General features: G+C 48.2%; 2 protein-coding genes across 6 annotated transcripts in view; one reads left to right on the top strand and one right to left on the bottom strand.

Moving 5' to 3' along the window:
- Nucleotides 1-11,021, top strand: part of Eda (ectodysplasin A) — a 371,953-nt gene extending 360,932 nt beyond the window's left edge. Inside the window, exons 5-8 of one of the 5 annotated variants that reach the window (XM_006981166.4) lie at nt 1,070-1,104; nt 2,038-2,089; nt 5,137-5,252; nt 6,990-11,021. In XM_006981166.4, the coding sequence (XP_006981228.1) occupies nt 1,070-1,104; nt 2,038-2,089; nt 5,137-5,252; nt 6,990-7,241 (455 nt within the window). In that variant the 3' untranslated portion in view covers nt 7,242-11,021. The other 4 variants (XM_006981165.4, XM_006981163.4, XM_006981162.4 and 1 more) reach the window with 4 other exon arrangements.
- A 981-nt stretch (nt 11,022-12,002) lies between these two features.
- On the bottom strand, nt 12,003-22,623 carry Awat2 (acyl-CoA wax alcohol acyltransferase 2). The gene is made up of 7 exons (XM_006981160.3): nt 22,450-22,623; nt 15,411-15,521; nt 14,982-15,052; nt 14,577-14,781; nt 14,169-14,343; nt 12,944-13,143; nt 12,003-12,713 (listed from the first exon to the last, which is right to left on the bottom strand). Exons 1-7 carry the CDS (start codon nt 22,532-22,534, stop codon nt 12,559-12,561), a joined length of 1,002 nt encoding a protein of 333 aa, XP_006981222.1. The 5' UTR covers nt 22,535-22,623; the 3' UTR covers nt 12,003-12,558.
- Nucleotides 22,624-24,339: the final 1,716 nt, after the last annotated feature.

The following is a 24,339-nucleotide window of genomic DNA, read 5'->3' as shown; positions in this document are numbered from 1 at the left end:
AATAGTTTGTAAGGAGGAATGTTGGGGACCGGACAAAATGGCAACCCTATTATAGTTTCTTCCCATGTACTCTGAGACTCCTTTCCCATTGGTGTGGACAAGTAGCCACTTGCTAGTCAAGTGGTTACAAATGTATGAATCACTCAGGCTGTGTCTGTAGCAAACCCAGACACCAAGACCACTGTGTCCCTGAGCCAAGTACTTCTCACACTACATCCTTAAATCCCATGCTCCTCATTCAAATGCCATTCCATCCCTCTGCATCTTTCTCCTGGAGGCCAGCAGGGCATGCAACAGGTACAGCCGCAGATCCAAACCTGCCTAATTAGAGTTGACAGGAGGCAGACTGCCTGAACTTCTGCTGGTTGTTATTTCCTTCTCCTGCTCCCCTCCTGTATCTCGGGTTTTTTAAGACATGGACTCTTGCAGCTGAATTCTCCAGGTCTCAAAATTCAACAGCAAGACTCAGATTCTTCCACTTACAATTCAAATAGGGCTCAGCAGTGTTACCATGGCCACAAGAGATAAAGTTGTTTTTTTTTAATCCAATCATTCCACAAATAATTAATTTCTGTGTACAAAGAGATATATTGCTAAGTGCTCCCTGTTCTCATAGAGTTTATGTCCTAAAGTCAAAGAGACACACGGAAAGAAACAAGATCTTTATAAATGACAGTGGTCCTTGTAAAGTCAGTGACAAAAGAACAAAGGGCTGAAAAAGCGAGTGCCATTGTCGCGGGGACACACAATGACAGGCATAGCATAGCCTCTTGTTGCTCTCCCTGGGTGCACAGTGGGGCTTGCCTTGGGCCAGCATTGGCTGGAGGCCAACTTCCCGGCAGAGGATCTCCGCCTGAAGACGAAGGTCGGGAACAGGAATGGAAAGGAGGGGCTGGGCTCTGCCGTTGACAGGCCCCATGTTAGCGCGTGAGTCCAGCTATAAGCCCTGGAGGAGAGAGTTCCACAGGGCTGGCTGTGGGGGTGCAGGCTCTGAACCCCTGGCTGCTGAAATGAGAAAGGGGAGGAGAAGAGAGCAACAGCACCCTGACTGCCCTGTCCTGTTTTGCAGGTGCTGCTGATAAAACTGGAACTCGAGAAAACCAGGTTGGCTGGGGCTCACTGTCTTCCTGGGGAGGTGGGAGGGCTTCAGGCTTGGGGTCACCTTAGAGTCTGCTCCCTATGAAACTCCCTGAGGCTTTATTTCCTGTTGCCCTGGAGGTTTCGAGGTTTTCACTGGCATCCACTGCCAAGGTCTGAATTGAAAAGCTTTGTCCCAAGGATGTGCCTTTAGCTAAGGGAACACAGTCTTACCTGGACCATTTTACTCATTCCATGAGTGACAGAGGGTCACTACAACCAGATTCAGTAGTCCATGGAAATAACCTGCCTGTCAAGCCTGTACACCTAGGCCTCTGACTTCCAAGCCAGCCCAGATGCCCGATGGGCACTCAGACTGCCTGGACTCTGGAGTGGAGAAGCTTAAGAGTGTGTCCTTGAAAAGCAGCCTACTAGCTCTAGGCCGAGGCCAGCCTGGGCTTCCCCCTTAATGGCCCGGTAGGTTCCCTCCTAGTCTTTGCGCTTCCCAATCTGTCTCTCTTGGCAAGTTCTACTGTCTAGCCTGGCCTCGTCTCCTCCCAGCAACCACCCTCAGTATAGTTATTTGGCCACAATGATAAAGCTACACAGTTGCACAGTCCTTGATGGCTTTGTGGGCAATTTTATATTCACCAGCATAATTAGATCTGCAGCTGCCCTTGCGAGAGTGGCCAGACAGAGATTCTGATAATTCCCATTTTACAGCTGGGGAAATAAAGCTCAGAGGCATCACATTTGGCTGAAGGTCACACAGTTAAGAAGTGGTAGAGCTACAGAGTCCTGCTGTTTTTTTTAGGAGAAATAGAACTACTACTATCTCAAGACAGGGGAAAGGGAGCAGAGCTGGGATACAAAGGAGTCTAGAAACCAGAGGTAAAAACACGGGACTGCATGACATAGCAAGCAGCCGTCATAGTGACTCTCTTCTTCTCATCCTCCCAGCCAGCTGTGGTGCATCTGCAGGGCCAAGGGTCAGCAATTCAAGTCAAGAATGGTAAGAATCAAAGTAGTCTCTCTCCCTACTAGGAGTTTCTCCCATCCTTCATTCCCAACCTCCAAATAACCAGCCAGCCTAGCTCCTCCCAACTCCGTGAGTATCCTTGGCACAGAAGGGCATTTCCTACTCCATCGTGCCCTCTACTGGCTGTCATGAGTAACTGCTTGCACCAAGACCAGTTGCTACACCCAAATCGCCTTTAGTTTTCTTTCTGCAGTGCGAGGGGGCGTGCAAACCCAGGGCCTTGTGAATGCTTGCCAAGCGCACCACCATTAAACTGCACCTCAGGCCCTAAATTGCATTTAGAATCCACTAATGTGGAATCTGAATAGGACTTGGGACATCATAAACCTAGGTTGTCTTGATGGTCATATCAGAGTCACCACAGAATTATGTATTTTCACAGTGCAAACTAAGGAATGTAGAACTATATTAAATAAATCATCTTGTCTGATTGCCCTATACAGAAAATGGGTGGCAAGGGTGTTTCTCTCATAGAAGGGGATATGTTCGGCTCCAGAAGATGTGAGTACTAGTGTCTATCAAAAGTAAAAACGTGTCAGTGGGGCTGAGAAAAGCATATTTCATGTCATACCTCCATTTAGGGGATGGGGAAACAGAGTCACAGAGAGACTAGAACTACCCAAATGAACCATGCTGCCTTATGTTTGCACGGCGCTTTAGAATCCCCCAATGTTCTGTCTTTGTTTCATTTAACCTTCGCAACAACCCTATGAGGTGGGTATTTCAAGTCTCCTTTTGTACAGACACAGAAACTAAAGCTCAGAGAACTTAATTAACTGGCCCACGATTTTGTAGTTAAGTTAGGAGCTGAGATTCAGAACCACATCTTTCCGACTCTTGGCACTGTGCTATGCCACTTCGGTGATGTGTGTGTGTACACTCCACTGAATGATTAGGTTCATTTTCTTCCCCCAAAGAGACATGAGCATTCATTAAAGAACAGAGCTTTGAAATAATGTCCAGTCTCCAGGGTGCCCAAAGCCGAAAATGTATGAACCCCCAGGAGTCTTGGGAAATAACAAGCCAGCCAAGATGCCAGATGCTTACAGAGCTTGGAGTGGAAGGGAGGGGCTGTGATCAGAAACAGTAAATAAAGGCTACCAAACCTGCTACATGGGGCCAGCTCCGAAGAGTGCAGTCAGTCCTGAACTGTCTGTGCCAGGTTCCTCTAAGCAGACTTAGCTACTCCCTTGACTGTCACTTGAAACCCAGCTGTCTCAGTCAGGGTTTCCATTGCTGGGAAGAGACACCATGACCACAGCAACTCTTATAGAGGAACATATTTCGTTGGGGCCGCCTTACAGTTTCAGAGATTTACTCCGCTATCATCACGGTGGGAAGCAGAGCCGAGTGCAGGCAGACATGATGCTGGAGAAGAAGCGGAGAGTTCTACATCTTCATCCACAGGCAGCAGAAGGGGGCTTTGAGCAACATTGAGCATAGCTTGAGCATATGGGACCTCAAAACCTGCCCCCTCCCCCACCAGTGACACACTTTCCCCAACGAAGCACAGCCACTCCAACAAAGCTATACCTCCTATGGGAGTAGAGTGCCACTCTCTATGGGCCAAGCATTCAAACACAAGTCTGTGGGGACATTGCTATTCAAACCACCCCAGCCTAATAGCCTCACAAGTACAAATAGGAGCAGCGGAAGAGAAAAACCCTAGGAGCCCTGCAGAGGATCAAGCACTGTGGGACCCAGGGTTCTGGGTGGGCCATAATCACCATCCATGTGGAAGAACATGGGCAGACAGGAACCAGATTTGTTTGGGTATCTAAATGGTGGCCTTTAATGTTCATTCTATGGCAGAAGCCCCTCTTTTTGCTCCCACTACCATAACAGAGCAGGACCATTTCCAGTCCCTCCGGGCTAAGTCCCAGTGGTAGGTTACGCTGACCACCGGAAGTGAGGGAGGTCACAGTGAGAGGACACTAGACAGAGAAGTCCACTGAAGTACCGGAACCGCAATCTACTGCTAACTCAGACAGCCTCCTTTCTCCTCATCCTTCAGAAAGGTGGACCTTCTGAGACTGGCCAAGGATGGATGTGTAAAACATCATCTTCTTGTGTGAAGAACAAATGGCTGAGAGAGAAAGCCCCTGTGAGCGTAGGTTCCCTCTTCTTATGGTAGGAAGGAACATCTTTCTATCTGCAAGATGGAAAGAGAAATACCCCTCTGTCCTCCCATGCTTGTGTTCGCAGCTGAATTAGGGATATGAAAGAGATGCTTTGCCAAGGGTACCTTGGCAAGGGCGCCTCAGCTCCTAGGCACATTCCCATATCCTCCTGGCTGGTCTACTGTAACCTGGCAGGTTATCCCCAAGTGTTGTGAAACTCTCCCTCACCTATGGGGCCCGCTTACTGGTGGTCACTATCCCCAGCTGCCTTGGAACATGAGTGATCATCCCGACACCGAACAACAACTTTCTAGTTCTCCAGACAGATGGATCGTTTGATTAAGTGGTTTCCTGGGGCCCTTGGGAGGCTTCCCAGAAAGGCGTGGGTGTGGAGGAGCCACAGACAAGAATCTATTAAGAAGGTAAAAACACAGGAACCTCTGAGACAAGAGAGGAATTCGGGTGATATCGCTAGCAAAGTGAAATTGAATACTAAGACCTAGCCTGCCACTCAGTGTCTGGATTTTGCCTGTGCAGTCACCATAACAACAAAGAAAATATGGTTATGTGCCTACTCTCCTCTTCCACCGTCACCAGCTCCGATTCCAGCTAGAAGGTAAAGCACCTTGCTGATGAAGAGGTCAAGAATACAAGGATAAAAACTGATGCACACAGATCTGTAGGTCCTGAGGCGGGCCTAGAAGCCACTTTACAAACAGTACAGCTTTCCTGCTTCCAAATGTTCTTCTGAAAGCTTGGCCCTTGAACATTGTGGTCACCAGGGATAGACAGGGTTGGCAGGGGATGGGGGAGTGGTACTGCTTGGTATTTCTTTCTGTTGCCCTGCTTATTCTGACATGTACTGAGTGACTGCCCTTCTCTCATACTGAGATCTTTCAGGTGGAGTACTCAATGACTGGTCTCGCATCACCATGAACCCCAAGGTGTTTAAGCTACATCCCCGCAGCGGGGAGCTGGAGGTACTGGTGGACGGCACCTACTTCATCTATAGTCAGGTAGAAGTGAGTACGGTCTTAGGCCTAACTCTTCTTATATCCAGGGTGCAGATCTGGTGCAGGCCACCTAGGGGCACTGTGGAGCAAGCCAAGACCATCCAATGGCTAACTTCCTGCTTTGCTGGGGAAAGGGGTGGTGGAGTCCACACTGGGAGGGAGTTGAAGGGAGGAAAGAAAGACCAAGGGAATCTGTTTCATTTTTCTCCCTAGCAAAATATCACTGAAAAACTGTTAAGAGACCCCTCCCACATCCTGCTGTCTGATTCCCTCTTGCAGGGCCCCAGGCCCTTGTTTCCCCTCTGAGTCGTTTGGTTCCCCAGAGGGACCGACCTTGCTCTAAGTTTCTGAGACTATGTCCCAGAGCTGCTGAGAGTCCTCCCCACCACACTGCTAGCTTGGGCATGATAATGAACGGTGCTCCTGCGGACCTTCTCTCTACCTGGAAAAGATTTCTGACTGTCGTTCCTTCCTCTTTCTCCCATTTGTTTCTGTCTGTTTCTGTTGTTCTCGCCTCCTCCTGGTGTCATTCTCCCAGACCTTTCTCCCCTCCACTTTTGTCCTTTTCCTGCCCTGGGCCCACTCCCCACAGGTCTGCCAGTGGCCATCCATCTCCTCCCTCCTTGTGTGCCTCCTCCATCGGGGCTCTCCGCAGAGCTAGAAGGAGATAAGCCTTGAGGTCATGGTTTCTGGGAGGCAGGCAGCAAACAGGCAGATGAACAGAAGGACTGAGGGGCCAACAAATGGCTCTCAAGAGGAAATGACCAGAGAAGTTGGGTTAACAAACACCTGCCTGGCACACACAGTGTCCTGGCGTAGCTTGGTCCTGACCCAAGAGATTATGTGGCACTTAAATACGGTGTTTCCAATCAAAGAGCCTATGGGGTCACTTTGATGAAGTGATTCAAGGTGTCAGATGAAGGAAGGTCCCCACTCCTAGGGGGCATGTGGGCATAACCCCAATATCCTGTGAACTAAATTCCATTTAGCAGTGGTGCAAAATCAAAGTTCAGGGTGGGATATGCCGACAAAAGGTAATGAAGGATGAAACTTAAATTTCTGGACCCAGGACAGGATTAGGAGTGGCCCATATGAGCTAAGAAAGTCTCCATGAGACCAGGTCAGAGGTTCATACTTCCTTCCTTAGCCCGAGAATGGAGTTGGGAGACTAGGATTTGCATCCATTATCTCATTTGTATGGGCTAGCTCTCCATCTCAGGACCTGCTTCCTCAGTCAACAGGGCAGAGGGCCAAGGTGTGCTGAGTGAAGCGAGGAGAGTAGGTTGCGAGCCCGGGAAGGTTCTGTTCACAAGCTAGAGAAACGGGAAGTCATCATTGTGACCTCCCGCAGGCATCAGCGATTCCTAAGTGTGTTCCTACATAGTCTTTAGTATGGGAACTGGAAGGCAGTGTATCTGGAGCATTGATGAATCGCCTATAGTGTGCAAAGCACTGCTTCATGCCAGGGCGAGGGAGTGGGGCCAGTGAAATGGAAAATAAGTCACAGTTCTGTCTGTAAGGAAGGTTTGCTCAGCCCCCTGAACCCATGGAGAAGGGGAAGGACAGTGATCTCTCACCCTGCTGTGCCTGTTGACCAACAGGCACACTTTTGGGGTAGCACCGCCCCCTGTACAGGGTATACTGGCAGCTCATCTGAGGAGGTTTTAGCTGCTCACCAGGGGAGGGCCCCACCCTCTTTTTCCTCTCTCCCCCAATCCCGTCTCGTTGCCTCTCACCCAGGTGTACTACATCAACTTCACGGACTTTGCCAGCTACGAGGTGGTGGTGGATGAGAAGCCCTTCCTGCAGTGTACCCGCAGCATTGAGACCGGGAAGACCAACTACAACACCTGCTACACTGCAGGCGTGTGCCTCCTCAAGGCCAGGCAGAAAATCGCCGTGAAGATGGTGCACGCCGACATCTCCATCAATATGAGCAAGCACACCACCTTCTTCGGGGCCATCAGGCTGGGCGAAGCCCCTGCATCCTAGATCCTCCCATTCCATCCTGGCCCATGCCCTGGCCCCAGGTCTGGGAGCCAGGACTCCCAGACCTTTCCGTGCTGCTGTGGAGTGAGGTATATTGGCATTGCAGCCACAGAGAGAAATGCCCCAGTACTATTTATTCCCCAGTGACTCCAGGATGACAAGGCCTACGTGACTGCCCCGAATGGCCTTGGGTTGCCAGCACGGTTGATGAAGCCCCGGGGTTTTCGAGAAGCAGAACCCTCTTAGGCGACCTGCTGACTGGCGTATGGTGACTCCTCAACCCCTAGGTCCCTCTTCAGATTTACCATTTGTTGCACTAAACCGAGGATCCAAGACCGTAGGCCACAAAAAGCAAAGATGCACTCCAGATTCTAGGGGTGATCATCTGACTCCAAGGGGGCTCTGCTTCTCTCTGGGCTGGGGGTGGCACTAGGTTACAACTTAAGGAGAGGGTCAAGTCAGAAGAAGGCAAGTGCTTGTGGCAGAGACCCAGGCAATAACCTGCCAAGCAAGCATCCTTGGCTCTAGAGGAGGCGTTCTTGCTGTATTGCACTATGCCCTACAAGAGGCTCAAAAATCTCCTCCCACTCAGGCTAAGAGGTACACTGTGGCAGCCTGCTCGACTCCAGAGCTGGGAACTTTGCTCTGCCTTGGAATCATTGCGGGCATGGCCACAACCCTGCCTACGTAAGAACCCGAATCTATACTTGGGCCATGCATGTCTCACCTTGTTTACAGCCAGGCTCCACTCTCCGAAAACTACCTGGAGTCTTCCCACCTGTCACCCTCCCCAGACTGACTAGAAAGCTTTCTGTCTTCTTCCTCCACAGTGCCTACCTCTGTCTGAGACAGGTGCCTCATGTGGGACTCGTGCTCACATGAGTCTGGTGTATTCTTTAAATTACCTGGGCACAAAGAATTTTCCATTGATTCAGAAATACACTTATCATCCATCTAATTCTAAGAAAATTGTGTCTGGGAACAGATGGTAAAACTGGATAGCCTCCAAAAGCCCCTTGGAGTTTGGATATCAGTGGCTCTCAACAGTCACCTGCCACAGTAGACTTCAGAGTTCCCAAACCCCGGACTCTCTTAAACATTAGCAAAGCAGGGCTTTTCTGCCTTACCTAGAAAGGGAGAGAAGTAGGAATTGAAAACAGGGAGTTTTGTCCGTGTTTGCTGCAACCCAAGTGATCATTCGGTCAACCCACATGATCGTTAAGTCAACTCAAGTGATCATTAGGTCAGGTCTTATCGGAAAGAACAGCAGCTGATGCCCACTCACACAGTCTTTCTTTAGAAACAGATTACTGTCACCGTAGAGGTCTGAACTTCTCTCCGAGAGCCAGACTCAGGGCAAACCAACTGTCTGGCTATTGGGCAGGGCTCTGACCCCTCGTTCAGATCCAAAGGCACCTCCACCAATTTTCCTGCATGGTCATATGGTAGGATTATTCACCAACTTTCTTTCCAATTGCCTGGCTTCAGGGCGCCAGGTGCAGCCCAAAGCAGGGAGGCTCAACCTTGAACAGCCTGCTCCTCTTGCTCCTGAAATGTATTTCCTTTTGAAGAGATGGAGAATACATCCCTGAAATTCATCAAGAACAACAGGTTTCCCAGCTGCACCTCCATTTCCAAGTAGCCATATTGCTTGGTCCTTCAAGGGTCAGGGAAAGAGGTAATAGGCCAAGCCTCCTTTGCCTAATGCTAATGGCAGCCTTATACCAGAACTGAGGTAAACTTTAGACATGCATCTGATCCGGAAGGCCTTGAACAATCAAGCAGCAGTGCTAGCAGGAACCAACAGCCCCTCTCCTCAGTATTGGAAACTTACTTCCTCTTTTTGCTGTTTCCTTTGAAGAAGGCAGGGTAGAGAATATCACAGTTACATCGCATGGGGAAGGCTGGAGAGGGAAGTGTTTTGACTAAGATCTCACCCAGCCTAAATCACAGACCTGAGCCTTTAGTGAGGTCTGACTCCGAAGCTAGTCCCTTACCACAGCACTGTGGAAAGTATGGAGTCCAGGAGGAACAAAGAAAGGTGGTCGTATGGAACTGACATCATTGGGGAGTCCTAGGGAGAAACCTAGCAATGCCCAGTGTTTATTACTGAATAGTGCTGCCCATTCCCTTGGCTTCCAGGGGCTCTGTGGAAGAAGACTTGGGCATTTTCCTGGGAAACAGCCCCAGTGATCAACCCTAAGAGTTCTTGACTTGAGAAGAATCTTCCATTCGGGCTCTGGGTCCCACAGCACAGGTAGCCTTCAGGACCTTTCACCCATCTGATAAAAGCAGCAGCCATCACATGAGGAACTGCCGTGTGAGGCAAGGACTTCCATTCCTAACCCTAGACACAAATTCTGGGAGCCAGTCTGCTTCCTGTAGTTAAGTGTGACCCCGTCTCTCCTTCTGCCGTATTACAAAGACCTTGATGTTGCCGGAGTCTGTCAAGAATGGGGGGGAAACCCGAGAGGAGCATTCTAGAGCCAGATGGCTGTGAGGAAATGAGTTTCCTAAGTGTGCCCCTGCAAGACATGCCAACCCCATCGCACTGTGCATGGAGATCATAGGAGAATTCGGCTCCTCACTACCTTTTATTCGTTCTAAACCCTCACAAGGAGCCCTGGAGGAAGAGGGCTGGGGGAAGGAAATAGTCGAGTGGGAAGGCCTGTCATGCTGTGGTCATTGGCAAGGTGGTGAAGCATTGACTGATAGCATAGGGATATAGATTTACAGTTTGGAATTGTTATGATGGGAAGTTACCCCAAGGTTAGCGTAGAGAATGGGACATGTTTGGGTAAGCAGATGACAGGTTTGAAGGAAAACTGCATGGCAGGAGCCCCTCCCAGCTGCTTGAGCTTCAGAAGCCAAGCTGGTACAAAATGCAGCTGCTGGATGTTGTTTGGCTACTGGTTCCCTGGAAGAGGTAGCATTTGCCTTAGCTGCCCCTCTTAGATGCCCCTCATCCCGAGCCAAATCTCTGTAACTTAGGAAGCAAGAGCTAAGGACCTAGAGGTCAGCAAGGACTTTGATCCTCATGTGAGTGCTTGCGTTCTATGCATCTTCTAGTAGATGCAAACAGATGTGGAGAAATTTTGACCCAGAAGGGCTCTTCTTAGAGGGAATGCAGCCCAAGCTACATCCCATCCTGTTACTCATGTGAATCTGATGCTCAGACAGGGAAAGTGGCCTGCCTAGGACAGTGAGCATGGCCCTCTCCCCAGACTCAGCAGTGGAAAGAACAGAGCAGCCTGTCCCATGGAACCTCCTCATTCACACACCCACAGACTCTAGGCTAGAAGTGCTTATCTCCCTCAGGAGCCTGGCCAGGCAGCAAATGCAGCTGCAGTCTTCATCAGAACTCGCCTCCTCACACATACTCCCCCAAGGGGTTTGTGCAGCTCCTGCCTCTGGGCAGTTTTGAGGCCTCCTAGTGTTGCCTGAGGTCCCACCCTTACCTGGGGTCTCCCTAGACCATGTGCACTACAGAACCTGGTTTGTTTTCTTAATCCATTTCAGGGCTCTTTCCAGGAGGGGCTGAGGTGGGTTTCTTTATTCAAAAAGCTTCCGGCTGAGATGGGGGTGAGGGGATTTGTTGTGAGAATGGCCTGGAGCAGGCCAATGCTGCTTTGGGGGGTCAGCATCCTGTGTGAGATACTGTGTATATAAACTATATATAATGTATATAAACAGGGATGTAAGTTTGTGTAAATTAACGGTTTATTCTTTGCAAATAAAGTGCTCCCCTCCCCATTCATGAATCAGCTTGAGCTCTTCCTACATGTCACATGCTTCTTCATGAATGATGCCACTACACATGAGCTCCGGGAAGGATCAAGAACCCCATTTTGGTGAGAGCACCAGAAGGAAACTAGTCTAAAATTCTTATCAGTACATCTCATGTGGTCTCTTTGCACCAAACGACATACCTCCAGTCCGTTCACCTTAGCCTGATGTCTTGCCAGAAGGCATATTGTCACAGGACAAGAACACACAGCATGGGGCCACCTTCAATCTGAGAATGTGGCATCTACACCATTTCAAGCCTTGCCCAAAACAGCTTAGAGAGATCTGACCTTCAGCTCCTCATTAATATACAAATTGGCTCATTTTGCAGACAAAAAAACCAGTGCTCAAGGATGTCAAGTAGCTCCCCCAAGACCACTCAGCTAGTGTCTCAGCCTGGCTTCTTCCCCGGGATGCTTTCCACTCTGCCACGCCGCCGCCTCAGCTGCCTGGCCCCATGCTCTTTGCTGGAGAAACCCTTGGAAGCTAGTTTAAGGAAGGCGGTCACAAGGACAGGTAGATAGCCAGCACACGGTCTCTCGGAAGAGTTCCTGGGACTTTTCCCAGCCCCGGCAGCCTTTGTCCTGTTGCAGAGGGCCTGTGCACCAAATTGTGTAATATGTGATGGCAGTGGCACTGGGCAAAAAGTGGGAGAGACTTGCCACCCAGAAACTCAGAAAGCAGGCTCGTCATGGCTACTGGCAGCCAGGCATATTCCGTTTGATAATCAAATAACCAGCAGAGTTAATAGGGCCGGGGTAGGGTAGGCTAGTTTCTTGGGTGGACATGGGGAAATCAGATCTAAACCATTGACCACTCCTGTATAGTTTTATAGGGTGGGAAGTAGGTATGGACCAGAGTCACCAAGGAACCTCAAATGACTTCAACTTTCAAAATACCAGCCTGCACTTTCTTTTAGAAATTGAGACATTGTTTGCTTAGGGACAGGAAATGGGTTAGATGGCTGGAAGAGAATAATTTTGTGTAGCTTTTTTTTTTTGTCCAGTTTACCAAGTTTAGTAACATGCAATAGCATTTAAACTTGCCAGCAGCCTTGGAGGTAAGCAGGGGAAGGATTATTAGTCCCATTTTACAGTTGAAGAAACAGGATGATGATAAGAGGTAATGGATTGCCCCTAAAAATCATGGGTCTTGAATGTGCTGCTGTCTGAACCCAATGTCCCCTGGCTCTCCAGGTCCCCAGTCCTGTAAGAAGAGTCTTGAAGTCAGAAGAATGACAGACATACAAGGTCCTAGAGCCCTCCAAACAGACCAGCTAGAGCACACCATACCAGAGATGGGCTGTTTATTCTATCCCAGGTTTCAGTGAACCTCTGCCTAGGGTCTTCTCTGTCTCGGGGGAAAAGGGAAAACCTAGGAGAAAGAGATGGAAGTGGAAACGGTGGTCACAGAAACCAACCAAATGGACACACCCCTCTCCCTCCAGGGAGGACTGCTCCAGTCAGAAGTGAAGTTCCATAGGTAACATTGCCGTTGTCAACAGATCCATACCAGCCAGCCAGGGGAATGTGTTTCAAAGTATCACCAGCTCCTGGGTCTCTGAGATGCCAAACTTGGTCTTATGTTGATCAAACAATTTGCGTAGGGCATCAATATAGAGTGTGTGGTATTTGGCCACAATCTCCTGGCTCGGATTCTCAATCTTGGGCATTGGTAGAGGTTCCCCGACTGCCAAGAGGAATGGAAAAGGGAAAAAGAAAAGCATCAGGACAGCTCACTCCACACACAGGACAGCCCCCATGCTGGAGCTCAGCTTCTCTCCACCCCTGACCCTCTGCCCACCGCTCACCCTAGCCAGCCTCCTTGCCTCCAACCCCTCCCTGTCGGGGTTCTGAGGCTAGCCACAGAAGTGAATCCTAGAACTCAAACCAAGGCTTCCAATAGAAGGGCCCACTCACCAACAGTAGTTACTGGCTGGGAATAGGGCAGAAGGCCCCAGGAGTTCTTGGTAAAGCCACGCCCATAGAAAGCACAGGGGTAGACGTGTACCATCTTCTGGAACCACTTCTGGAAGCGATTGATAAAGCCCCCGGGAGTGAAAATATACTGGTCATAGAGGTCCGTCTCTCCAAAGACATAAGCAGGGATGAGAGACACCCTGCAGAAGAAAAGCATGTCCTTGAATACCCAGAAACATAGGGACCCTGCTGAAGAAGACGTGCTGAACACCAGTGTCCTCTGGGTCTGCCTACAGGCTCCCTAGACCTCAAATCCAGCTGTACAAAGGTCCCAGCTGACTATGACGGCCCATGGCCTAGGCCAGGCTGCCTTTAGGGTTGAACTAGCAGCTTCTGAAAGCCTAGTGATTCCTTGGAATGCCCACATCTGAATCACTGTCAGATACTGCCCAAAGGCCATTTCATTTGGTTTCTTCTGCTTCGCCTGCAATGGTAAGAAGTTTGGGGGGTTTTTCTGCTCTGAGGTGCAGCCGTAGTCCTTTTGCAGAGAGAGTGGCGTGAATGAGAGGCTAGGCTAGTGCAAGGCCTGGACAACACCCTGTCCGGCTCCAGTCTGACCCATAGGGGGTTTTCTTTCCCTTTGTCCTTTCCTTTATTCTAAGTGACAAAATGGAATATAATTTGTATATAGAAGGTCGGGGTGCTGCCTCAGTTGGTAAAGTGCTTTCCAGTTCCATGCAGGAATGAGGACCCGAGTTCAATGCCCAGAACCCATACTCCAAAACCAAAACCAAAAAGTCAGATGTGGTGGCATGTCTGTAATCCACGTGCTAGGGAAATGGAGATGGGTGGATCTTTAAGGCTACTCTACTAGGTAAATTCCAGGCCAGTGACAGATCCTGTCTAAAAAAAAAAAAAAAAAAAAAAAAAAAAGGTGGACTGAGCCTGAGGAACAATACACAAATTGACCTCTGTCCTCCACATGCAGGAACTCATGGTCTAGCATGTACATGCACTCGCATGTGCCTACACACACACACACACACACACACACACACACACACACCATGTGTATATTTTTATGATGGCTCTATTTATTAACAATTGTTTACATGCTTCTTCCTTTCTCTTCTTAAATACTGCAAAGCCTGGTATTCTTCCATGCTAGGCTTTTGGACATCGTTCCCACCCCATCCCACCCCCATGTCCCCGCAGCTATCCTTACCCATGTCGAAGGGCCGTGCGCACAAAGCCATACCGCTTCTTCAAGACCAGGGTTGTAGAGCCTGGTAAGCTGTGTTTGCACTCAGCCAGGCCACCAACCACCACGACAAGCATGTTGCCTGTGCCCTTGCGGGTAAGCAGAAAGTCCATGGAGGCTTGGCTCACAGAGCACGCCCCTGGTGGGCAGAAAAAGCGAACAGGTGCTTGGTTACTTCCCAACCTCCATAAACTATTCCTCTGCTTTCCTCTTTAAGAAGCAGGAAAGCAAGGAGCATCCTCTCCAGCCCGTGATTCTGGGGAGCTGTTTAGCACCTGAAAAGATCCCGGATTTGACGTTGCTCTTACACATCCCCTGGTTCTCCTTAGGGTAGCCCTCTCTATGTGGCTGTATGCCCTAGGAGCCACTCACCTGTAGACATTACATAGTCTCTGAGGAAAGGCACCCAGAAAAAGGCTCCCAGCGTGAGCATATAAGGAGTGATACCAGGAAAGGTCTTGGTGAAACCTGATGTTTCAGTGGCGAAGTGGCCAAAGCATGAATGGGACATGAGCCCATGAGGATGGCAGGCAAGGATGTAGTTGTGGCTGGGGGAAATATCGTGTGTCTTCAAGATCTGCAGAGGAAAGTGGAAACAGGGGAGATAAAGGCCGAGAAAGAAACTCCTCTTTTGGTCAGAGAACTGCAAGGAAAAGGATTGTGGGTTCCAGTCATGCAGGCTGAGCAATGTACATCTCCGGGGGTCATCGCTTTCCCAGGCCCCGTGTGGTTGTACCCTGTACCCCAATCCTGACCCAGATGCTGGCCCGGACTCACCTTGATTGGGAAGTAATCGCAGTAGTGTTTCCACAGACGCCACCTCCTCACACAGGTGAACCGGCGGCCACCTGAAAGCACAGACAAGCTCTGTGCACCCTCACTCTCCTTTTCTGGGCCCCTGGGGGGACACCACGGGGGTCCTGTCACCTTTGCTTGCCCTCTTAGATGGCAACTGGAACCGGCCCATCAAGAACAACTTAGTTTGGGCCCAGCTTCTGCCTCACTACCCACACCCACCCCTCTCTTCCTCTTACCAACTCCAGTTCCAAAATGGGTCTTTCCAAGACCCTAAACGGACCCCTTCCTTCAGCTTTCCTAGCCCAGGGAGGGATAGGCTGACAGACTGCCTGGGAATTGGCCAGAGCCTCCCAGGATTACGAGAGTAGCAGGAGAAACATACGACAATGCATCCCAATAGGCCCTTACCTCGCTCAGGGGTCTTCCAGTCAAAAGCCAGCCAGATGAGCATCAACACAGTGGCAAGCCAGTACGATGTGAACACCACCAAGTAGAGGTTGACAAGGATCACAGTGGTTACTAGAGAGAAGCCAGCCCCAGGTCAGTGAATTGGGAAGAGTCCCTCAGATCCACACTACCTCCGCTGAGTTCCGTGCAAGTCACACACGCTCTGAACAAGGCCCACTCAAGAGTCAACCCCCACACTTACAGCTGGCCCACATGTCCAGGTACCCCTTGGCCTTCCAAACCTGATTTGGGTCTAGAAGACAGATGTGTTCCTCATAACTGTGCTCCAAACAACCAGGCTTCCCACCCCCTACCCCCCACCCCGAACCTGCCCCAGCACTTTGCTGGGCTCTGTACATAGTGTGGGTAAAGACAGGGAGCCAATGATGGCCACTGGGTATTTGAACTCTTAGAACAGTTTTTGCTGACTTATATTTTCTTCTCAACAGCTTCCCTGTAAGGCAGTGGTTCTCAACCTGTGTGTAGTGGCCCCCCTTGGGGGTCAAATATCAGATGTCCCACATATCAGATATTTACATTACAATTCCTAACAGTAGCAAAATTACAGTTATGAAGTAGCAATGAGAATAATTTTATGGTTGGCTTCACCACACCATGAGGAACTGTATTAAAGGGTCTCAGCATCAGGAAGGTTGAGAACCACTGCTGTGAGGCGTCAGTGGAGGCGATGCTGGAGAAAGCTCACACCTATCTTCACACAAAAGAAGGAAGAAGCGGGGGAGCTGGACTAGAATAAGACAAAGGACTGTGCTCAGCTGAAGTAAGATGGGAAAGAATGACTACAGAGTCCCGGGGTGCCGCATTCACTTGAAATTCCTGCTGGAAATGTGAGCAGCTGGGAGTAAAATTCTGTGGGAAATGGGTCAAAAGAGAGGTTAGAAAAGGCAAAAGACATAATAATATAAAAAAAACTTCTAATTGAACGTAATAGATTGAACACATTTTGTTTTCACTTCTTATTGGAGTTCAAGAAAATGATTTAAATATTTAGGAATACAGGTCCACAAAGAGAAGAAGAATCAGAAATGTGCCGCCAGCAGATGAGAGGGAGCAGGAAAACGTTTGCTCCTAAAGTGGATGAAGGGAGAAGTAACAGGCAGCTGCAGGTGGATCTCTAAGCACCTGCAGTGGAGACGCCTCCAGGAAAGACTCCGAATTGGGAGCCTCAGGCGTCCCAAGAGGCCAGGATGAAGCACAGGCCCAAACTGCAGAAGCCTGCGTGAGTTCCTGACGAGAAATTCATTAGAACACTAAGTGTTTTCTCCTCTACGCAAATGCTTAATGGAAGGATTATTCTCTGAAAAACTGAACCAAAAAGATTCTGGATTCACAGAGCCTACATGGGTCTGCACTACGTCCTCTGCATATATGTTATGGTTGTGTAGCTTCGTATTCTGGTGGGACTCTAACAGTAGGAGTGGGGGTGTCTCTGACTCCTTTGCCTGCTTTTGGAACCCTTTTCTTCCTACTGGATTGCCTCATCCTGCCTTAATATGATGGTACATGCCTAGTCTTATTGTAACTTGTTATGCCATGCTCAGTTGATATCCCTGGGGGGCCTGCCCTTTTCTGAAGGGAACTGAAGAAGTAGATTTGAGGGAGAGGGCAGGTTGGGGGAGGGACTGGGAAGAGTGGAGGGAGGAGAAACTGATGTCAGGATGTATTGTATGAGAAAAGAATAAAAAATTATTCTGGACTCAGATACAGATGATCTTCAACTTGTAACAGTTTAACTTACAATGTTTTGTACTTTGTGGTGATAGAAATGCAACAGGAATCCAGCAGAAACTGAATTTTGCCCTTTTCCTGCCCTACAATATGTGGTGTCATTCTCTTGTATGGTGAATAGCAGCGACAAGCCAGATCTTCCAGTCAGCCACACTACCATAAGGATCCCCAACCAATACGGGCAGTGTGCTGTTACTCAACTATGGTGTTGGACACAAGAAGTGTATCAAATGTATTCTGGTTGGCTGGTTGGTTGGTTGGTTGGTTGGTTGGTTGGTTGGTTGGTTGGTTGGCTGGTTGGTTGGAGACAGTCTCACAATACAGTATGACAGCCCAGGCTGGCCTCAACTTCCAGCAGTCTCCTGCTTCAGCTTCTGAAGTGTTAAGATTATAGTTATAAGACGCCTTGCCTGGCTAATGCATTCATGATTCACAGTATTTACAACTTACTGTAATTTGGAGAACTTCTGGACTTACACGAGCTCCAGATGAGAGGACAATTTCAGATACACAGTCTCAAGTAATACTACTGGATGACATGCTATACCCAAAGAGGGAGAAGACATAGATTCCATGCTGGGAAAAGGTCCAACGAAAGAGGAGACTGAGCATGAGCAGGGCTGAAAATAAATAAGCAAGTCTCCTAGGGTACAAATTGAAAGGGACGCCCACTCTTAGCCACACTCACCTTCAGCCTAACATTTGAATATCTCAAGAGTGAGTATCTTAAATTTTGCCTATGTTGCCTTAAGCACTCTGGTAATAACAGCTGTGCATAAGGCCAGACTGGAAGAGGGAAATGTTAGGTTCCAGCAATGTTGTCCTCAAGGAAAGAAAACATGAGAAATATTAAAGATTCCCAATGTGTTTGCACATATTGAAAGATTACCATGTGTGTGCAATGCTTGTGGATAAATTAGTAATAACTAAAAGATATCTAGTAAATGAACATTTTAGGGAGCTGGAGAGGTGGCTCAGCAATTAAAAGTACGTGTTGCTCTTGCAGAGGACCTGGACTTGATTTCCAGTACTCACATCATGCCTCACAACCATCTGTAACCCCAGTTCCAGAGGATCCAACAGGCAAGCACAAGCTGTACATACATGCATACAAGCAAAACATTCATACTATACAGTAAAAATAAATAAATCTTTAAAATTGTTCATTAAGAATGAAAATGAGTCTATTATTAGTTCCAAGAAAAAAAACAAGCCACACAAGAAAATACAATATTGGTACACTTATTTCCTAATTGTAGTCAGACATTTAACCAAAACTGTCCTATAAGAATTTTGGAAGGGGCCTGGTGCTGGGGAGGAAGAGGCAGGCACATTTCTGAGTTCTAGGCCAACCTCGTCTACATAGTGAGTTTCTGGATAGCCAGGGCTATGTAGAGACCCTGTCTCGAAGAAGGAGAAAGAGCAGGCGGAGGAGGAGGTGAGGTAATAACAGCATTGGAAGGAAGAGGTAAATATATTCAAGCAATATCATATAGAGCTCAATTCTCATTTCCTGTGTTGGAAAGTCAACAGAGAATGCCCAAAATTGTTACATCATACAACAACAGTGCTCAGAAATTCCAAATAGTAAAATCGAGAAGTATTTTTAAGAAACACACTTCAAAATGCCCCTGGGGTACAGAGCTATGGGTTGTGCCGAGGCTGGCAGTTGTAGCCTCTGGACCTGAGACTCATAAAACTTTTTGGATAACTAAAGAGAGGTGTGGGTCTAGTCCAAAGAGCACTTCATTTCTCTTAGGGTTTGCTCAAACCCAAGCACAGCTAAAGACATCTTGTGAGCGTGGCTGGGGTGCAGCCTAGGATGGAATGAATCCTGGATCTCCCACTCTCATTGCTGAACCTTAGCTCCTCATCCACAAACCATTGCTGTCTTCCCTCTCCTCCTCAGAGTTCTTACGGAAGTCTTCTCTCAAGGTCTTCGGGGTCCAAATGGATGTGGTGCCCCACCAAGGGAAAGGAACTGGGAGGGCTGAGAAGGGACACACACACACACACACACACACACACACACACACACACACACACACACACCAGTCCCATTGATGAAGAAGGGCCAGCTTTGGTGTCCACATCTCCTGTCACCAGGACCAAGAGCTCTTGCCACACTACCTGTCTTTCCAGTACAGAACCAAATTTGAAGTACAGGTCCCCGGGGACAGCTTTCTCCATGTGCTCACCTCACCCCTGTTTCACCCATTCTTGGCCCGTTTCTGTACCACCTGCCCTTCTGCCAGCCCATGCTGGCACCTGCGGTCTTGATCTTGCTTTCTCTTTTTCTCACCGGTGTTTTTTGTTGTTGTTGTTGTTGTTGTTGTTTTTAATCCTCACATCAAACTAATTCTTCTCCAATTCCTTGACTGTCTCACAGCCTTGCTTCTGTCCAACCCCATCACTACCAGCCTGGTTCAAATTCCCGCCCTCTCTCAACAGCCTGCCCAAACTGCTATCACCATGTACCTCCCTGTCTCCTTGTCATCAGTGTACTCCAAAGAGCTGAAATAGACTTTCAAAACCACAAACCTAATGTCATCACCCTGTGCCAAAACCTGTCCTGCCCCCACACGACCTTGCAGAAAAAAGCCAAACTCCTTTAAACAGTTTCCGGCATTCTCTATAATCCTCCCCCATCTGTTACTCCAATTCCTCCTCCCTCTGTCCTTCATTCGTTCAGTAAAAGTATATTAAGTAGCAATTCTGAGCTCACTCCCATGTCAATGCACCACTGCCAGCTCTTTGAATACTCCAACTTCTCACTCATCCTGGTCTTTCCACGTGGTGCCTATTTACTGTCCCCAAGGTTCATCCCTTCTTCACTGGTTTCTTAATTTACCCTACAGCAGTCAACTCAAGCTGGGTGTGGTGGCACACAACTTTAAACGCAGCACTTGAGAGGCAGAAGCAGGCAGTAAGTTTGAGGTCAGCCTGGTCTACATAGTGAATTGTAGGCAAACCAGGGCTACCTAGTGGGATCCTGTTTCAAAAAAACAACAACAACTAATTGCTGATGAACATACAAAAAGATTCTCAACCTCATTTGTAATTAAGGAAGTTCAAAATAAGACTGTGACTTATTTATCACTTCAATCCACAGTAGCTAGAACTGCATATGGGTTCTCCATTCGCTTCCCTTCCTATGCAGTGGTGATCCCTGAAGCTACATTTTCCAGTTACAATTGGCGGGTGCCTGTACCAACCTCAACAATGGAGTCCACAGGGAGCTGAGACTCCTACCACCTGTTTGGCAAACAAGAAATGGTCATTTGTGCACTTAAGCCACTAGGTTCCACCTAGAGTGTCCGGATGAATATACCCTAAGTACACCCATTTTATGAAGAAAGAGGATAAGCAACTTGCTAAACAGTTGTACAGATCATAAAGAGTAGAGCTAGAATCTGAACAGTTAGACTTCAGGAACTGTTTTCAACACCTATATTATATGCATATCTCATAGCTATATGTATATATGTGTGTATGTGTGTGTGCATTCATACATGTATGCATTATATACACATTCATAAGCTCCACCATCTGTGGCTACACACACACACACACACACACACACACACACACACACACACACACACACCACAGCTATGTCTAAGGCATGAGATTGGAGTGAGGACGGGGAGAAGGCATCCTGAAGGTGAAAGCTTCCTAGCCCTTCCCTGAACAGTCAGTCACTCTTCCCTACTTCAAACTCAGCTCTTTGACCTTGGGCACTTGGCTGTCTTGTGGGAACACAGTTGCAAGGATGGAAAGGTGGAAAGATAGCAACAAGCCAAACTGGCGGGAGAAGAACTTGAAAGACAACACACTTCCTTCCCTGAACTTGAAAGACAACACACTTCCTTTCCTATGCTATGGCAACCCCTGAAGCTACGTTTTCTGGTATACAATTGGTGGTGCCTGTGCCAACCCGAACAAAAGTCCACAGTAAGCTGAGACTCCTACCCACCTGTTTGGTGCACTTGGTGTGAACAAGAACATAGTCTCACTAGTCTGCCAGTCTAGTGTGCACACCAAGCTCCACACCCAACCTCCCAATCAGCAGTGAGCAGATGCAAAAGGCAAAGAAATTCTTGGACAAAATGTTAGCCTTTGTGAGCTCACAGCTCCTCCACTGCCTAGCTTGTGGTCTTGAACAAACGACTTTTGCTATATGAAATTCTCCTCTTCGTGTTCACAATGCAGATTATTAGTCTCATACGGTGACTAGCCTACTGTTTGGCATTTAAAAAGAGGCCAGTGTCTTTTAGATAACACTGTGTGAATAATATTTAGCATTACATGTATAGCTATCAGTATGACTTTTTAACAAGATAGTAGCTTATACTTCGTAAGGCTAGTATAAAATGAAATAATACATATGAAATACATGGGCCAAAATAATATTTAAGAATTCCTTTATCTGGTTGCTTCCAGTTCTGATTGCTCTCATCAGTCATTTAGTATTAGATGGCTCTGGTACCTACTCTTGGCCCCCCTACTCTGTGTCTCTAGTCCGATGATTGGTTGAGGTAAGAAATGCCCACTATCCTATTCATTGGCACACCAATGTACCAGGGTCGTGTTCCCGGAGCCTGCCTATAGTCTTCATGGCAAGGTCATTTAATTCATAGGAACTACTGTTCGAGCAAGAATTTTCTTTGCCCCCTCCTGTAGTGATGGTTTGTTCCAGTATGTAGAACACCATGACCAACATGTCATTTTCATGAAGGGCCGATGGTATAGATGCTGAAAAATGGTGGAAACGTAGTTGGCTTCCTCTCGGCAACAGGTTTCTAAAGACTCTCTGCCACCTCTTTCATCACAGTTTGCTGGATTTCCTGCGTTACAGCTACGTCCTTCTCTTGGGCTGACTTCAATGAACTTGTTTGCCATGATTCTGTAACATGGCCATGGCCTCTACACCTCAGTGTAGACCCGGTGGTGCTCACTAGACAAACATAAAGCAAGGCACTCACGCGAGCACACACACACACACACACACACACACACACACACACACACACACACACACACAGCCCTGAAGACACATGCATGTCCGTGCCCATGACCATGTGGTCACAAATACCCAGCCCAGGGGGTGAGGCCACAGGCCAGGGTAAACAGCGTTCTACTTTGCCTAGAACAACACAAATTTTGAACAGTGAGCATCCTACTACCCTAGAACCTTCAGTACAAGGCAAGCCCATGTAGTTAGATGCCCCTAAGTAGCTTGAAGACTCACCTATAACCAAGACACTGAGGGCCCACTGGAAAAGAGCGAAGACCTCCAGGGCAGTCTTGATGTTCTTCTTAGTGGGCCAGAACATTATGTCCAGAATCTCAGTAGCTCCGGGTAAACGCTGTTCGGCTCTCCAACCCTGACTGCTCTAGGGCTTGCCATGTTTCCTCTCTCGAGCTTTCTTTTCCAGCTGTAGTATAGTCTCCGCCCCTTGCCCCACCTTCCCACAGGACTGCAGGGCCTCCCACCGCCTCTGCTTGTCCATTTCCTTCCAGCTGCCTACCTGCCTGCACTCTTACCCACTTGAGTTCAGCCTGGGTTAAGATTGTGACACCCCCACTGTACACCTGGAGAGTGGCTGAAGCCCTGATGTGGGAAGTGAGTGGGTGGGATGGGGCTGGTGAGAGGCTGCCAAGCCCAAATCTGAAAATGGGAGCGGTGTGGGCAGGACAAAATCCTGGACTCACATGGGACAGACTCGGGGCCTACATCTCTGTAGGCCCACATCTCTGTAGGCCCAACTGTTGATAATCTTGGTAAGAACATAGCTGGAGGGCTGATGAGGTCACAAGCCAGGCCTAGAAACACCTTTGGCCTTCAGATCATCACAATGAAGTGAAGCCATTACACGTCGAACTGTGAGCAGACAGTGGGTGCCGAGCAAATTCCCTATTGAATGAGTAGACAACTGGTAGTGCATACTGTGTTGTTCTGTGCTGGGAAGTTTTCGAATAGACAAAACTTGTCTACCATGAAAAATCAGTAGTTGTTGCATCTGCTAAGGATTAACTGAGAAGTAATTTGATGGAATGGGGGGGGCATTAACGTTCTCATTATCTTGATATGATTTTGAGTTGCAAATATCAAAAGCAGATGTCAAAATACAGTGAATGGGGGGCTGGGGAGATGACTCAATGGTTAAGAGCACTTGTTGTTCTTTTTTTTTTTTGAGACAGGGTTTCTCTGTGTAGCTTTGCGCCTTTCCTGGAACTCACTTGGGAGCCCAGGCTGGCCTCGAACTCACAGAGATCCGCCTGCCTCTGCCTCCCGAGTGCTGGGATTAAAGGCGTGCGCCACCACCTCCCGGCTACTTGTTGTTCTTGTAGAGGACCCAGCTCCAATTCCCAGCACCCACATGGCAGCCCATAACCGTCCATAACTCCAGTTCCAGGGGCTCCAATCCCTCTTCTGACTTGCTTGGGCACCAGGCTTTCAGGTGGTACAAAGACATACACACAACCACACACTCACACACATAAAATAAGTAAATCTTTAAAAAATAACTTAAAAAAAAAAAGATGAGTTGGTCGCATGGCAGTGGTGCATACCTTTAATCCCAGCACTTGGGAGGCAGAGACAGGTGGATCTCTGCGAGTTCGAGGCCAGCCTGGTCTACAGAGCAAGATCCAGGACAGGCACCAAACTGAGAAACCCTGTCTCAGAAAAACAAATACAATGAATCAGGCTGATGAGATAGTTCAGCAGGTAGAGGTGCGCATCACCAAGGCTGGCACCGAGTTCAATCCCTGGGACCTGTGTGATAGAACTGACTCCTTTAAGTTGTCCTCTGACTTCCAAACATGTGCCTTGGCATGCTCCTGCCCCATCCCAACAGAATAAATAAATAAATAAATAAATAAATAAATAAATGGAATGAAAATGGTCTTATAAACACAATACATAGATTTTCTACAATTTCTGCATTTCACCACATGTAAATTTTACCTAAAAATAAACAAATATTGAACCTGTATTGATGCTGATGTGCTTGGGGAGACGAGTATGATGTTTGCGATTTATTTTCAATGTGCACAGAGTGTATTATAGGTAGACAGAGGGATGGATTGGTGGACAGCTAGGTGACAAGTAAAACAGGCCAAAATGTTATCTGCA

Source organism: Peromyscus maniculatus, chromosome X (genome assembly GCF_049852395.1).
Source record: "Peromyscus maniculatus bairdii isolate BWxNUB_F1_BW_parent chromosome X, HU_Pman_BW_mat_3.1, whole genome shotgun sequence".
Classification (NCBI taxonomy): Eukaryota; Metazoa; Chordata; class Mammalia; order Rodentia; family Cricetidae; genus Peromyscus; species Peromyscus maniculatus.
Note: the sequence above shows the minus strand (reverse complement) of the source record. Positions and strands in the feature narration are given on the sequence as shown.

What these genes read in the sequence shown, in the direction of transcription:
- Awat2 (XM_006981160.3), bottom strand. Translation starts at nt 22,534, where the DNA reads ATGTTCTGGCCCACTAAGAAGAACATCAAGACTGCCCTGGAGGTCTTC. An exon ending in CTGGAAGACCCCTGAGCGAG is followed by an intron (nt 15,053 to 15,410) that starts GTAAGGGCCTAT and finishes CTGTGCTTTCAG; the next exon opens with GTGGCCGCCGGTTCACCTGT. An exon ending in CCAGCCAGTAACTACTGTTG is followed by an intron (nt 12,714 to 12,943) that starts GTGAGTGGGCCC and finishes TCCTCTTGGCAG; the next exon opens with TCGGGGAACCTCTACCAATG.